We start from the raw sequence: 12,542 nt of genomic DNA, 5'->3' as shown, positions 1-12,542 counted from the left end.
AAGTAAAAGGTTAAAAGAGAGACTTCATGATGTCTTTTCCATGAGGTCAGCATCCATCCTGTGGGGAGCACTTTGAGGTGACTTGGTTGTATGTATAGTCACCTATGCTTTTGAATGTAACTCTTTTGCTCATTAAAGGTCAATAAACTCACTGGCCTCACTAAGTTGGATTTTGGTGAAATCATAATTTGGTCTGTTATTGGAGCACACTGGGGTAACTAGATATTCTCCTGTGTCCTCCAGGAAAAGTGAACACAGCAGGCAGATAACTTGTCTAAGTAGTTAACTGAATGAAGAAATTGGACCTGTGCTTAAGCCATTTTAAGTTTCTTGAACTGGAAACAGACAGCATCCTGCTAATGATGTCAGCTGATACTGGGGTTCAGTGGGAACCCATCATCAGTTCTAGATTCTCATGTCCTGGAATAAAAAACGGTAGATAGTGACAAGTACAATGAAAAAAATTTATTGTGGATGAGCTTCCAAAGGAAGAAGCATACAGGAGCCAGGAACCAGCTGAGCAGCCCAAGGACAGCATTGCACCAAGCTCGGCTATAACTTACCATAGCACAGGATTTTTTCTCATTTGCAAAACATGGGCTTTTCTGTTCATGCTCTGTCTTGGTATGTGTAGTTTTACATGTAAGTTCATATATCTAGTGTCTTCTTATCTTAACTCTCCATCCAGGGGTGTGAGTTTTAGTATTATAATGAGTCATAGTTTTCCTTGGATCACCTTGGAGTGCCATTGAAAGGGAGACAACCGGATGAGTTGGGTTTGGGGTGGGAAATGCAGTTTTTTTTCCTTTTGGTCAAACTATTTTTCAGATGCTAATTTTGTAAGGCTCAAGATCTTACTCACATTATTCTTTTAGAATAGAAAACTGCATTTCTACTGGAGATCTAGATCAGTGGTATAGTATTTCTCTGGTATGTGCACTTTTCTGGAATTGATGCTCAGCACTAAAAGAAACAAAACAAAACAAAACATTTGTTTATCAAGTATTCTGTGTAGTATAGAATTGTATTTTATAAGGATCAAATACATAACAGGAAACTGATAGGTAATTGTTGTCTTTTAACCTCAGTGTTTCTTTGATCAAATGATTTGTGTGTACATATACATAACACACACACACACACACACACACACACACACTTATTTCCCCTCCGGAGATGCAGAAACAATGTTTTTAAAAAATCTGAAATTTGTAGTTAAGGTGACAAGCAATTTTATTTTGCAAAACAATCACTATACAGCAACAAATACATTTGCAAATTGATTGAAAAACATGAACTAACTACAACCAGCCATTGAAGAAATACCTTTCTATGGTAACAGGCTCTAGAACTATCAGAAGAAAGAACCCCCCCTCAGATGGTGTATTGGAACCTTGGGATCCCAGCATACAGAGTATACTTTTTGTTGAATTCCCCCCCCCCCTTTTTGCTAAAGTTGAAGTGGACTTTCATGATTGGCATTTTTTTTTTAGGGGTTTTGAAAAAATCTTTTTCCTACAGAGGGACTTGGCCTCAATCTACATGTCCAGACTAAAACTTCTAGGTGTAAAAACACAAACATCAGTATTAATTTTAGCACATCAATCTTGAAGAAATGCCTGAAATTAGCCTTTCCAAATGATTAATCTACTTTTACTTTGCTACTTCTACCACAAATCATTTCCTTTTTTTCCTGTGCCATGAAATATGAGAGGAAAACTATAAATGCAGCTAAGTCAGAATGATTCACATTTACGTCGTTTCTTTACTACCACTGACATAATGATATATTTGGCTGCTGATCTGTCTTCTGCCCCACATCTGTGTGAGTGTGTGTGGAGAAGGCCAACTATAGTCTATTCTTCCGCTTACTAAACCTCTTCCTCAGCTATCTTCACCCAAACTGAGCTGGAATTGCACAGGTGTCTTTCCTATGGGTGGGATTTCAGCCCGTCATCCTGCTGGAACGCAGCAGGCAGATCCAGAGAGAGTCAGTTCCTAAATGAACATGGCCTTTGAAACTCATCATAAACTCGGATCCTTCCTGCATTGTTGCAAGGTACCCAATTGTCGGTTGCAGGAGACCCAGAGTGTGTGAGTTCACTGAAAAAGTTGGCCTTCAAACTCTTCAGAGCTCTGGATACTTACGTATTCTTAAACAGGTTCTCAAAGGCTGAAGCCAGAGAGAAACTGGCATTAGTGGATCTAGAAATGGAGTAGTGCACCTTTCATTTCTAGATCAGCGTATGTGTATCCCCACAGAAGTGGTGTCCAAAAAGCTTAATTTGAGTCATTATCTTAAGAGAGTAGGTAAGGTGGGATCCATCCCACATTCCCATAAGGAAATGATTTTAGCCTGTGCATTCCTCTGTCTGTCTGCTACAAAAGCTCAGGTCCTTCTTGTAGACACTTCATAGAGAATCATTTTTTCACATAGAACAAGGACTTATGTTCATTATATTGTTTTGACATTAGAAAAAAATGATTATTTTAGTGCTAGATCTGTTAATGTTGGGGCTTATATAATTTTATTTTGAACACGCATCGTAAGAAACTGAATTTTAACACTTAGAAAACATTTACTTAGCCTTAATTTTTACAATAAACTGGGTTGAAATTATCTTCTGCATAGTTTAAAACCACACAGATCATCTGTTAACTTTTTCTCCTAGACAACTTTAATCCTTGTCTATCAAAACATGGAAGAAAAGATTGAACTTCTCTACACACAGTCATTCCTTCTTCTGTTTCTTGTGCATTTCAAGAGAAGGTAAGGAATGGGTTGTCCAGAGTGAAAATAACCATTATTCAGTAGTTTTAAAGTTATATAAAAAATAACTGATTTACAAAGATGTATGTACTGTGTGTGTGTGTGTGTGTGTGTACCTACTAGCTGTGAAGACTGTTTTGGTTTGATGCTAAGCTTTCCATGTGACTGTCACATTGGCAGTGGGTCACTACATGGGTCATACTCAATGGGTCACTACACTGCCACCTGTTTCTCTCTGCTTTTGCTTCCTTTTGCCTTCTGTCTTAGACACTCCTACGCCTCTCTCTCTTGTTTATATTCACTTTTTCCTTTATATACAGGGCTTGGTTTGTTTCAGATACATAAAACACCTAGCCAACTTCCACATTTAACCCTTCAGATTCAGTCTACCAATCCCGAGCAAGAAAAAGAACAAATTAAAATGTCCACTTGGTTTGATAATGTGTTGTCTTATTTGGGGCCACTGGCCATTGCTTATCCATTAAGTGTGATTTATAAATGAAATTAATTGAATTGTGAGGTCTAGATTGTATATAAAACAAGAAAAATAGTATTTACTCATGAATAAATCATACCATGTTCCATGTTCATGAAGAATCCTGGAGAGATGGATATCTGTGTCTCAAAGGTTTTTCATATATAGCTTCTTATTATGTTGTATTTCTCATTTTTGATCAAGAAGTCTTTGGGGGAAGGAAGCCAAATATATTCTATCACAGAATTTAATGAACAGATACTATTTGGAGAACAAAAAAAGATATACCAAATAATTTTTTCTACTTTCAACTTTAGCAAATGGAAAAAGGAAAAAGAAGAAAGAGGTAATGAATAGTAAGAGATTGGTGTCATGAATAATTAGAGGGATAAAACCCAAACTATTCAGTGATTAAACATGAGATAATCCATAATCCTTGAACCAACAATCTGTAAACCCCTTAATGCATAACTGGACCCACTCCACAAACTCCATGTTGGTAGAAGCAAAGAAAAAAAAATGTTCTAGCATCACAGGAAAGACTTGGTTCTGGCACTAAAACAGGGTTACAGCTTTGAGTTGTTACAGAAAGCAACTTCATGCTAAAACTCGTTGTCTTTTTAAAATGTATTTTTTAAATAGGGAGAGAACCCTGCTAACATCTACTTTCACATACCTAAAATTGCAACACCAAAGGGTGCAGGAGACACAGATACTGTGAATAAAGAAGTATCATATTCAAGTATATGAGGAAGTATCACAAATGGCCACAGAGAAATATATATATATATATTTATATGTATAATACTGTATCAAACAGATGGAATGGGGGTGTGAAACTGATTGTGTGGACACAAATCTAGCCAATCAACTGACATTCTAATCAGACACAAGCCCATCCTAACAAAAGTGCACCAATCCTAAGAGATGCACTTTGATACCACTTCTTCAACCAACACTCAAATGCTTTAAATCTAGCTTTTTAGTTAAATAATTTATTGGAATGACATACTCTGATATAATCATCCTGGTCCCAAGCGCCAATAACTTAGTTGCATCTTTCTTCCCATTTATACAAAATAACACTTTTAAAAATGTGTTTCTTACATGCTCTTTCCTTCCTGCAATCAGACTTCTTGATTTCATTGAACCTGTAGTAAGTGACAATGGTTAGTTTTTAATCTTTTCAACCATAAACAGAATAGGGAAATGAGCAGCTTGGGTTTTTAACAAGGCCTTTCAGAATGTATTGGATAGCCTTCAGGCACATGAAAGGTAAAAATGCAATTTTAAAAATAATAATAATACTCCATGCAAAACAGAGCAGAGCGAAAATAATTGTCCAATTGTATTCATGTAAAGCCATGTGTTCCTGTTGCGGATGGAATTCATTTTTCTGCATATACTATTCATTTTTTATATAAAATTGTAACAATTACTACAGTTGGGGAATGAGATTATTTATCTATGGTTTGTAAAGAATGAATATGACACCTGCTCAGAGCCCACTCCTGCCAAGAGCTCATGCCTAAATATTACTCCAGTGCTAAATGAGAAGTATTCACAAGCCCTGCTTAGCAAGCGCCGCAGTGACATCCTCAGCCAAAGTGGCAAGCTGAGGGGATTCGAGCAGGTTGATGCTTCCAGAAGAGGAGACATTGCTGAGTCGTCGGGGTGATGCCACACTTGACCTGCTTGGGGACTGCGTGATGATCTCAGCCCCATGGTCTACACGGGCCTTTGCGTGCTCTCTGAAGTTCAACTTCTGGCTGTCAATCTGTTAAGAGAAACATTAGTCCTCATCAGCCCAAGCATCTTCACCAGTTACTAGCTCTTTCCCACCAGTTCATAAGAATATGATGTGTATTCAGCTTAGCATCCCTTCTTTCTGTTTTAGAAGTTCTTTAACCAGAGATCCATTTTAATTAAGCTATTTCTGAATGTAGTTAGAAATTATGCTGGGCTACTAAAGTAGTTGTAGGTTTTCCTAGTTAGCAATATATATTTATACAAACATATATGTATGTGTATGTATATGTAATCTATACGTGAATGAAAGAACTAATCAAAAACATGGCCATGAATTTGAAAGAGAAAGATTTCAGAGAGAGGAAAGAGGAGGGGGAATGATGTAACAATGTATTATATTATGTATATTATAACTTCAAAATTAAAAAAATAATTTAAAAAGAATATGTCATTAGAAATATACTTGCACAAACGCATGACTGGTAATGGGCTCATCTCACCTTTACATTACCACCTCCAGGTACGTGGTGAGCATTGTCAAGTGAGCCAACTTTAGCTTGGGCCTTTTCCTTGAAATCCAGTTTTACACTCTCAATTTTCACACGTCCACCACCTTCAGGAGGAGAAAGCCTTTTTTAAATGCCTTGCTGAAATGGAATCTTATATTTATAAAAACTACCCTCACACAAGGATGAGCCATATAGAATGTCAAAGAAGGTATACATTCCTGTCCTAACCAGAAATGGGAGGAATCTGTTAGAACTTTCAGTCCATGTCGTTTTGCCTTATGATCCAAGAAAATGGCATCTCTTCTCTACTGTTATACACATTACATGTATTATACACTACATGTTTTTACAAAAATTCATGTCTGTCTTAGAAACCAGAGAGGTTTTCTTGTTATAATCCAGCTTCTAAAAATAACACAGTAACGAAAATATCATATTGCATCCTTTCCTAACCATTGGAATTTAACCTTTTATTTTTTACTAGAACAAGTTAAATAGAAATGAAACTGTACTTTACTGATCTTCATGGTGACAAGTCACTTATCTAAATATGTTTTAAGCCATAATTGTAAATGTCCTTGATAGCTTCACCTGCAACTTGACACACCCAGAGTCATCTGGGAGAATCTTAATTGACGGCTTGTCCAGATCAGACCAGTCTGTTAGAGATTATCTTGTTCACTGATGGATGTGGGAAGGCCCAGCCTACTGTGGAAGGTGCCACCCCTGAGCAAGGGGCCTTGGGCTGTGAGAAGGCTACATGAATAAGAGTCAGGAGACAAGACAGAGAACAATCCAGCAAACAGCATTTCTTCACAACTTCTGCTTCAGTCTCTGCTTAGGTCCTTGCACTTCCTCCCCTTCCCCCATGATGGATTATGACCTAAAAGTGCAAGCTGATATGAACCCGTGGCTCTCCTAGGTTACTTTCAGTTATAGTGTCCATCACAGCAATAACGCAAAGAGGGACAGTGTGCAACAGACAGTACCCAGTTACCTCTCTATATCTGTAGATTCGACAGTCTTGGGTTTGAAAATATATGAAAACAAATTGCATCTGTATTGAGTGTCTGCAGAACATTTTCCTTATCGTTATTTCCTGAATATTATATAATCAAGATTTACACAGCATTTAGATAGTATTAGATGCTATAAATAATAATGAGGTGATTTAAACTATATAGAAGGAGAATATACAGCATTTCATGTAAGAGACCTAAGGGTATGAGTATCTACATGGAATCTTGGAGCCAATCCTCCATAAATAATGAGCAAGAATACTTCTTTCACTTGTACATTTCCAACAGCAACAACTTTGCAGATGAAATGAGTTAAACGCTTTATAGCTAGTTTTACAGCCTTGTCTTTAATATGGAATGCTAGGCTATGACTTTGAGTAGGTTCTTGCACAGACGCTAACTTGACATTGCCACTGTTCAGATAACACTGAGACAGGATTTTGATTATGCCATTTCCTATAACCCAAACAATCTCGAGTGCGATAATCTGCAGATGGTTCTGATGCCACAACAACCCTTTAAAAGAGGACTTTTCTCCATTCCTGTGGACCTCTCTCAGATTTTCAAACACAAGGGTTTCTTCTACACTAAGTAGTAGTAGTAGCACTAGTAGTCGTAGTACTAATAGTTATCCAGCATCTCTCAGCCTATTATAACCGTGGCTAAGTGTTTGCTGATATCTTAGAAAGATAGACAAGGATCTTTTAATATAACCGTGTCTAAAAGGTTTGTTTCACTTTCTTGTGGGGTGCTTGATTTCAACCATATACATTCATTTGGAAGAATTGCATCTTGATCCTTTAATATTATATTTCTACTGAATTTTGCTTTTAAAAAATGTTTAAAAGGATCTCTAAAAACAAACATAGAAAACACTTTTTCAGTTTGGAATTCTTGATGCTTATGTATCTCTGTAAATTTTTAGGGGTCAGTTTCTTACTACCACATATCATTCAGTTGAGTCTCCCACACTTGAGGAAATTGCGAGGGTCAGCATATTCCAAGTGCATTGGAGTCTGGCATTGGGGAAACTTTCCTGATCATAGGATCCTCTCTGACAGATAAGCATAAAGAAATAAGCCTCATGAAGATATAATCTCATGTCTCTTAAGCTTCTATTTCTACTATGGCAACTCTAGACATTTATGTTAATACCCAACTGCTTTCGCTAGGGAATTCTTGAAATTGGGAGGTACTGAAATACATCTTCAGAAACATTCATGTTTTTTTTTCTCCTGAAATTTAGGCTGTATAAACTATCATATAATTTATACGTATGGGAGATATTTCTAAATATGTATCATTTCATGGAGGTTTGCTTTCCCTATGTCTTTACCCAACCTGTGGTTCTTATTTATTGGTTGTGATGGGATTAGCTTCATTCATAGTGATTCATATGAATGCACTTGTCTTGGTTAGGAGCTGGAGAATGTTGGGACTTTCAACTAAGGTTATTAATTACTTATTTTTGCAAATTTGGCAGCCTTTGGTAGAAATTACTCTCTTTAAGATATCTTTTTTTTTGACTGTATGTTGTGTCAACATAGTTTGGTTAAAATGTTACTGAAGTTTTTCTCAAAAGGAGAGAAAAATAATCTGATACAGAAACAAAATATACCCACCATAGGAAGCTTGCATAGGCTAGCTCTATTGCTTTCCCTATACCCAGCAAAGGAAGCTTGCATAGGCTAGCTCTATTGCTTTCCCTATACCCAGCAAAGGAAGCTTGCATAGGCTAGCTCTATTGCTTTCCCCTAGGCAGTCTTATGTAACATTTAGGTAAGCCCGTTTGAATTTACAGATATGTGCCTCTGTGTTTAAAATACTTTGGCAGCTATAATGAACAGTACTTATGGAAAACTATAATCTCCATCAGTCTTTAAAGTAATGTGTAGGCATTTTGATTTGTGCCTTTTGGTGTTGACTGTTTTCTTTGCTTCCAGGGTAGACACTGCACATTCCCACAACGACTTTGTGAAAAGATTGCTACTGTCAAGGATCACCAGGCTGACATTTCCTTTATGAATTTAGTCATCTTATTTAGTTATAATAGAGGGACCAGATTTAGATATAAGTGGGAGTCTGTGACAATAGTCTTTTATGTCCAGTAATTCACACATAGAACATTTCCTTATCTCTATGATGGTTTCTGAGCATCCAAACTCCAGGTGAATTTCACTAATCCTATATGTTCAGAATCAAAGAAACCAGTATTTTCTTTGTACTCTGCAAGAAAAATGGCAATGTGGCAAAATTCCTCAGCTATGCTATAAACAGAATAGTATAAGTCAATCATGTTGTTGTAGGCTAGCTATGGACTGGGGACTTTGAACATCTGAACAAAAGGACATGAGACAGAGAAGATAGATCCATTGGGACAGTTCTGTACCTAGCAATGCAGGTTCCATATGCAAAGATTCAATCACCTTGATTTGTCATACCTTTTGGCACAGTGCAGACTTATTTCCAAGTACTTCTCTTTTTTTTTGGAGACAGGGTTTCTCTGTATAGTCCTGTCAGTCTGGAACTCACTCTGTAGACCAGGCTGGCCTCGAACTCAGCAATCCGCCTGCCTCTGTCTGCCAAGTGCTTGGATCAAAGGCGTGCCCCACCACCGCCCAGCTTTCCAAGTACTTCTAATGTAGTTGTTCACTCTGAGACTTGTTCTACCTATCTTTGTAGCCAATGCAAAGAGTCCTAATAATTTCCTCTCTCAAAGTCTCAACTCAGTTATTGTTAGATCTCATTTTGACAGTGTTTGAGATGGTGATTAGTGTGCTAATCTAAATATTGTTTATATGTTAAAGATGCCAAACATATGGTTAAGTTATTTAAAATAAAGCCAATTATATTGCAATTCTGTAATCCAATGCTATGTTATAAATTGTATAGTGTCAAATTTTTCTCACAAACATAAGACATCTGACAGTTATCCATTATTATCTGGAGGTGGTAGAATTTAGCATAAATAAACTATTTGTGATACTCAGAGTGACAATGATTCATGTCATATTCATACTCTTGAAAGAAGGAGCTGGCTATGTCAAGTGGAAATTTCATTTCTACTTCAGAGTACAATCCTATGAGATACCCTAAAAAGACAAGAGGGTCTAATGTCAAGTAAGTTGGGGACATATTGTATCCTTCTGAGGATTTCCAGTGCATACTTACTCAAGAAAGAACTGGAGAAATGAATCAGATAAAGGACTTTCTTCAGCTCTCAATTCCATTTTACATAATTAAAACAACACAATTTTATGAAAAAAATTAGAAATACAGTCTTTGTTCTAATCTGTAAGACTTGATGAATACTGTAGTCTACATGTTTTGAAAGAGCTCCAATGTTTGTGCCTGTTCTATACACATGGTCTCTTCCAGGTAATTCGGCTCACTGATCCCAAAGTGAGGTGCTTTGACAGTTTAAACTTAAGTTTCTATCACTAAAAGAATGGAGTATCAAGAGTTTGAAACATTTTTTTTGAGGCAAATTTTTCACAAAAATATCAAGAATTGTTTACTTCTTCAATCCAATTAATGTTTTTAAATTATGACAAATATATTTTTACCTGGCCTGTGACGGATGTTCTTTAGAGAGCCACATTTGGATGTCACATGGCTTAAGTCTATCTTCTTAGTAACAATTTGTACCTGTGTGAATCGCAGAAAATGAGCTTAAGATGGTTTAGACATGGAAGCTCCACCCCACTCCCCGCCAAGCTTACACACAGTTCTGAACATGTACCCGCACTTGTGACATGTAGCACTACATTCAGAAACACACACACACACCACACACCCATCTGTTCCATTTATTTCAAACTGGAAAGAAGAACCCTAATTAGTGAAAACCCTGGAATAGAAGTTTTATTAGTAGAAAATAGAAAATATTGTAAGAGCATAGGAATATTTATATTAATAAGGCAAGCACCTTTTGAGAAAAACGACACACCAGGTTAAATTTTTTTTGTAGCAAAGAAGCAAGAGGAGGATGGGTTATTATTTATAAAGTGACTTTTATATAGAAGTGACTATCGCTGCTCACAGTAACAAGACAGCATGGAGACAGAAGAAAATTCTAACTGAGCTTCTCTAAACTGTTCTCTTATCTTGGATAAGTGGAATTTTTCTTGCACACTGGGTTAGAAAATGATACTATTTTTCTTGCTTTTTATGTTTCATTAAAATCTTTTGTCTGTCTGTATGTGAAGCAGCTTTCTATTGCCCATTGTAGTGGCCCATTGTCCATAAGCATCAGATGAATATAAGAATTTAAGGATATAAGAATTCCTTGGGGATATGCACAATAAAACAAATGATTCTTCTCTTAAGGAAAATTTAAAACCACTGTCTTGCAGGTCCAAACCTCCCACTTTACCTTGGTATAAGAGCTTAAGTTATCTGAACTTATTCTTACTACTGTATTGGAACTACGGGCATTTGCATGTAGGGCATCAAGGTACATCTGCCACTCTGAAGGGAATAAACTGGACCAGAGCTGCTTCTGTGAAAAAGCACATGATGTTACGTATGCTTATACTCAGGAGAACAACCAAGTCAGTGTGGATACTGATCCTGAGGCATAGACCAGCATTCATGAAGGAGCCCAGAAAACACTATTGTGGGATTCCCATGGCACAGTCTACTTTTCTCTGTCTACTTTGTTTACTGGGTAACTGCTCTTTATAGAAGGGACTAATATTTTCTTTTCAGTGCTTAAATCCATTTCTGCCCAGTTAAAGAGTGAGAAGACAGAGGATTCTTAGACTCCTTAAGATTTGGAGTCTGATACCCTGTCCATTCCTTAAATCACAGATGACCAGAGCCTAATGATTAAATGGTAGAAAAATTGAGTCAGCATAATCCACCTGCTGGAATTATCCTTCTTTTATGAGGAACCATGCTTTCTTTGAGTTGAACTGACTGCTTCAACTCTGCCTCAACCAACATATAACAAGCATGAATTCATTATTCATTTCTTTTCATAAGATATTATTTACACTAAATGAAAGAGACAGGAAAAATCCCATCAGGGTAGAATGTATGCTGGGACTAGTCTTTTCATTTTGAATTATAAATGAGTCCTGCTTTGCCAATTTTGTATTATTTGAAAAGGTATCCTAGCTTTCATGAATAATGAACCATGGAGGGTTGCCATTATATACTCTGAGCACTTTCAAGTATATCAGTCTTTGCCTCAAGAGTAATTTAAATGGAATTTAGAAAGGTGTGAGTCCAGCTCATTTTTTTCAGAGGAATAGAGACAGAAGTACTCTGGTGACTAAAAAACAAGGAAACAGTTAGCAGGCAAAGAGGGTTTGCTGTGTCATATCTAGCAAGCTTTCCCTTCTCAAATGATCTGACAGAAAAGGATGGGACACCCATCACCAAGACAGCAAGCCACTACCTTTGATGGCACATGTTGAGAAAGTAGTGTGTCATGAGGAATGCGAGGAAGGAAAGAGGGTGCTGGCTGTGCAGGAGGCTCCACACAATCAAGGCGGCTTCCTCAAGGAAGCTTCTACTTACATTTCCGCCCCCAGCAGAATGTTTGATGTTATCCTTGGAACCACATCTTGACTGAACTTTGCTAAAATCGATCTTCTTGTTTAAAATCCTAACCTAAAAGGAATTGGAGGTAACATTTTTCTTTCCAGATACTGGGGCAGAGAGAACTAGAATTGGGGTGGGGGGCGCAGTACTACAGAGGCTCTCAACTCCCTTCCACTCATGGTCATGTAGAAGAGTCTACACTGCAACTGTATCCATGTCATGATGTAGGAGTCCCTATTTCCCTGGACCCTCAAAGGCCAAGTGCTCTGCAGGTTTAGGTATCCTAGCTCTATAGATATAACTAAAATCTGGAAGAATGAAAAAAATAATACTTGGATTATCTGTGATGGGGAGGCTGGAAACACAGGGGCTTACTCAGTGGTGCAGCACAGTGGAGGTTAGCCCAGGGTCTCAGTGGTTATGTCAGCACTCCTCTTAGCTCTACAGTGTTACTCATCATTTACTAACCA

General features: G+C 37.3%; 1 protein-coding gene and 1 pseudogene across 4 annotated transcripts in view; both read right to left on the bottom strand.

The window, feature by feature from the left end:
• Positions 1 to 1,215: 1,215 nt before the first annotated feature.
• Map2 (microtubule associated protein 2) overlaps positions 1,216 to 12,542 on the bottom strand; it is a 77,475-nt gene continuing 66,148 nt past the window's right edge. For 2 of the 4 annotated variants that reach the window (XM_028765795.1, XM_028765798.1), the window contains 4 exons: positions 12,049 to 12,141; positions 10,089 to 10,170; positions 5,495 to 5,607; positions 1,216 to 5,022 (listed from right to left, as the gene is read on the bottom strand). In XM_028765795.1, coding sequence (XP_028621628.1) covers positions 4,807 to 5,022; positions 5,495 to 5,607; positions 10,089 to 10,170; positions 12,049 to 12,141 — 504 coding nt within the window. In that variant the 3' untranslated portion in view covers positions 1,216 to 4,806. The remainder of the gene's footprint in view (positions 5,023 to 5,494; positions 5,608 to 10,088; positions 10,171 to 12,048; positions 12,142 to 12,542) is intronic. The other 2 variants (XM_028765796.1, XM_028765797.1) reach the window with 1 other exon arrangement.
• LOC114619917 lies at positions 7,444 to 7,591 on the bottom strand (annotated as a pseudogene).

This window comes from Grammomys surdaster, unplaced genomic scaffold (genome assembly GCF_004785775.1).
Source record: "Grammomys surdaster isolate TR1022 unplaced genomic scaffold, NIH_TR_1.0 165, whole genome shotgun sequence".
In the NCBI taxonomy this organism is placed as follows: Eukaryota; Metazoa; Chordata; class Mammalia; order Rodentia; family Muridae; genus Grammomys; species Grammomys surdaster.
Note: the sequence above shows the minus strand (reverse complement) of the source record. Positions and strands in the feature narration are given on the sequence as shown.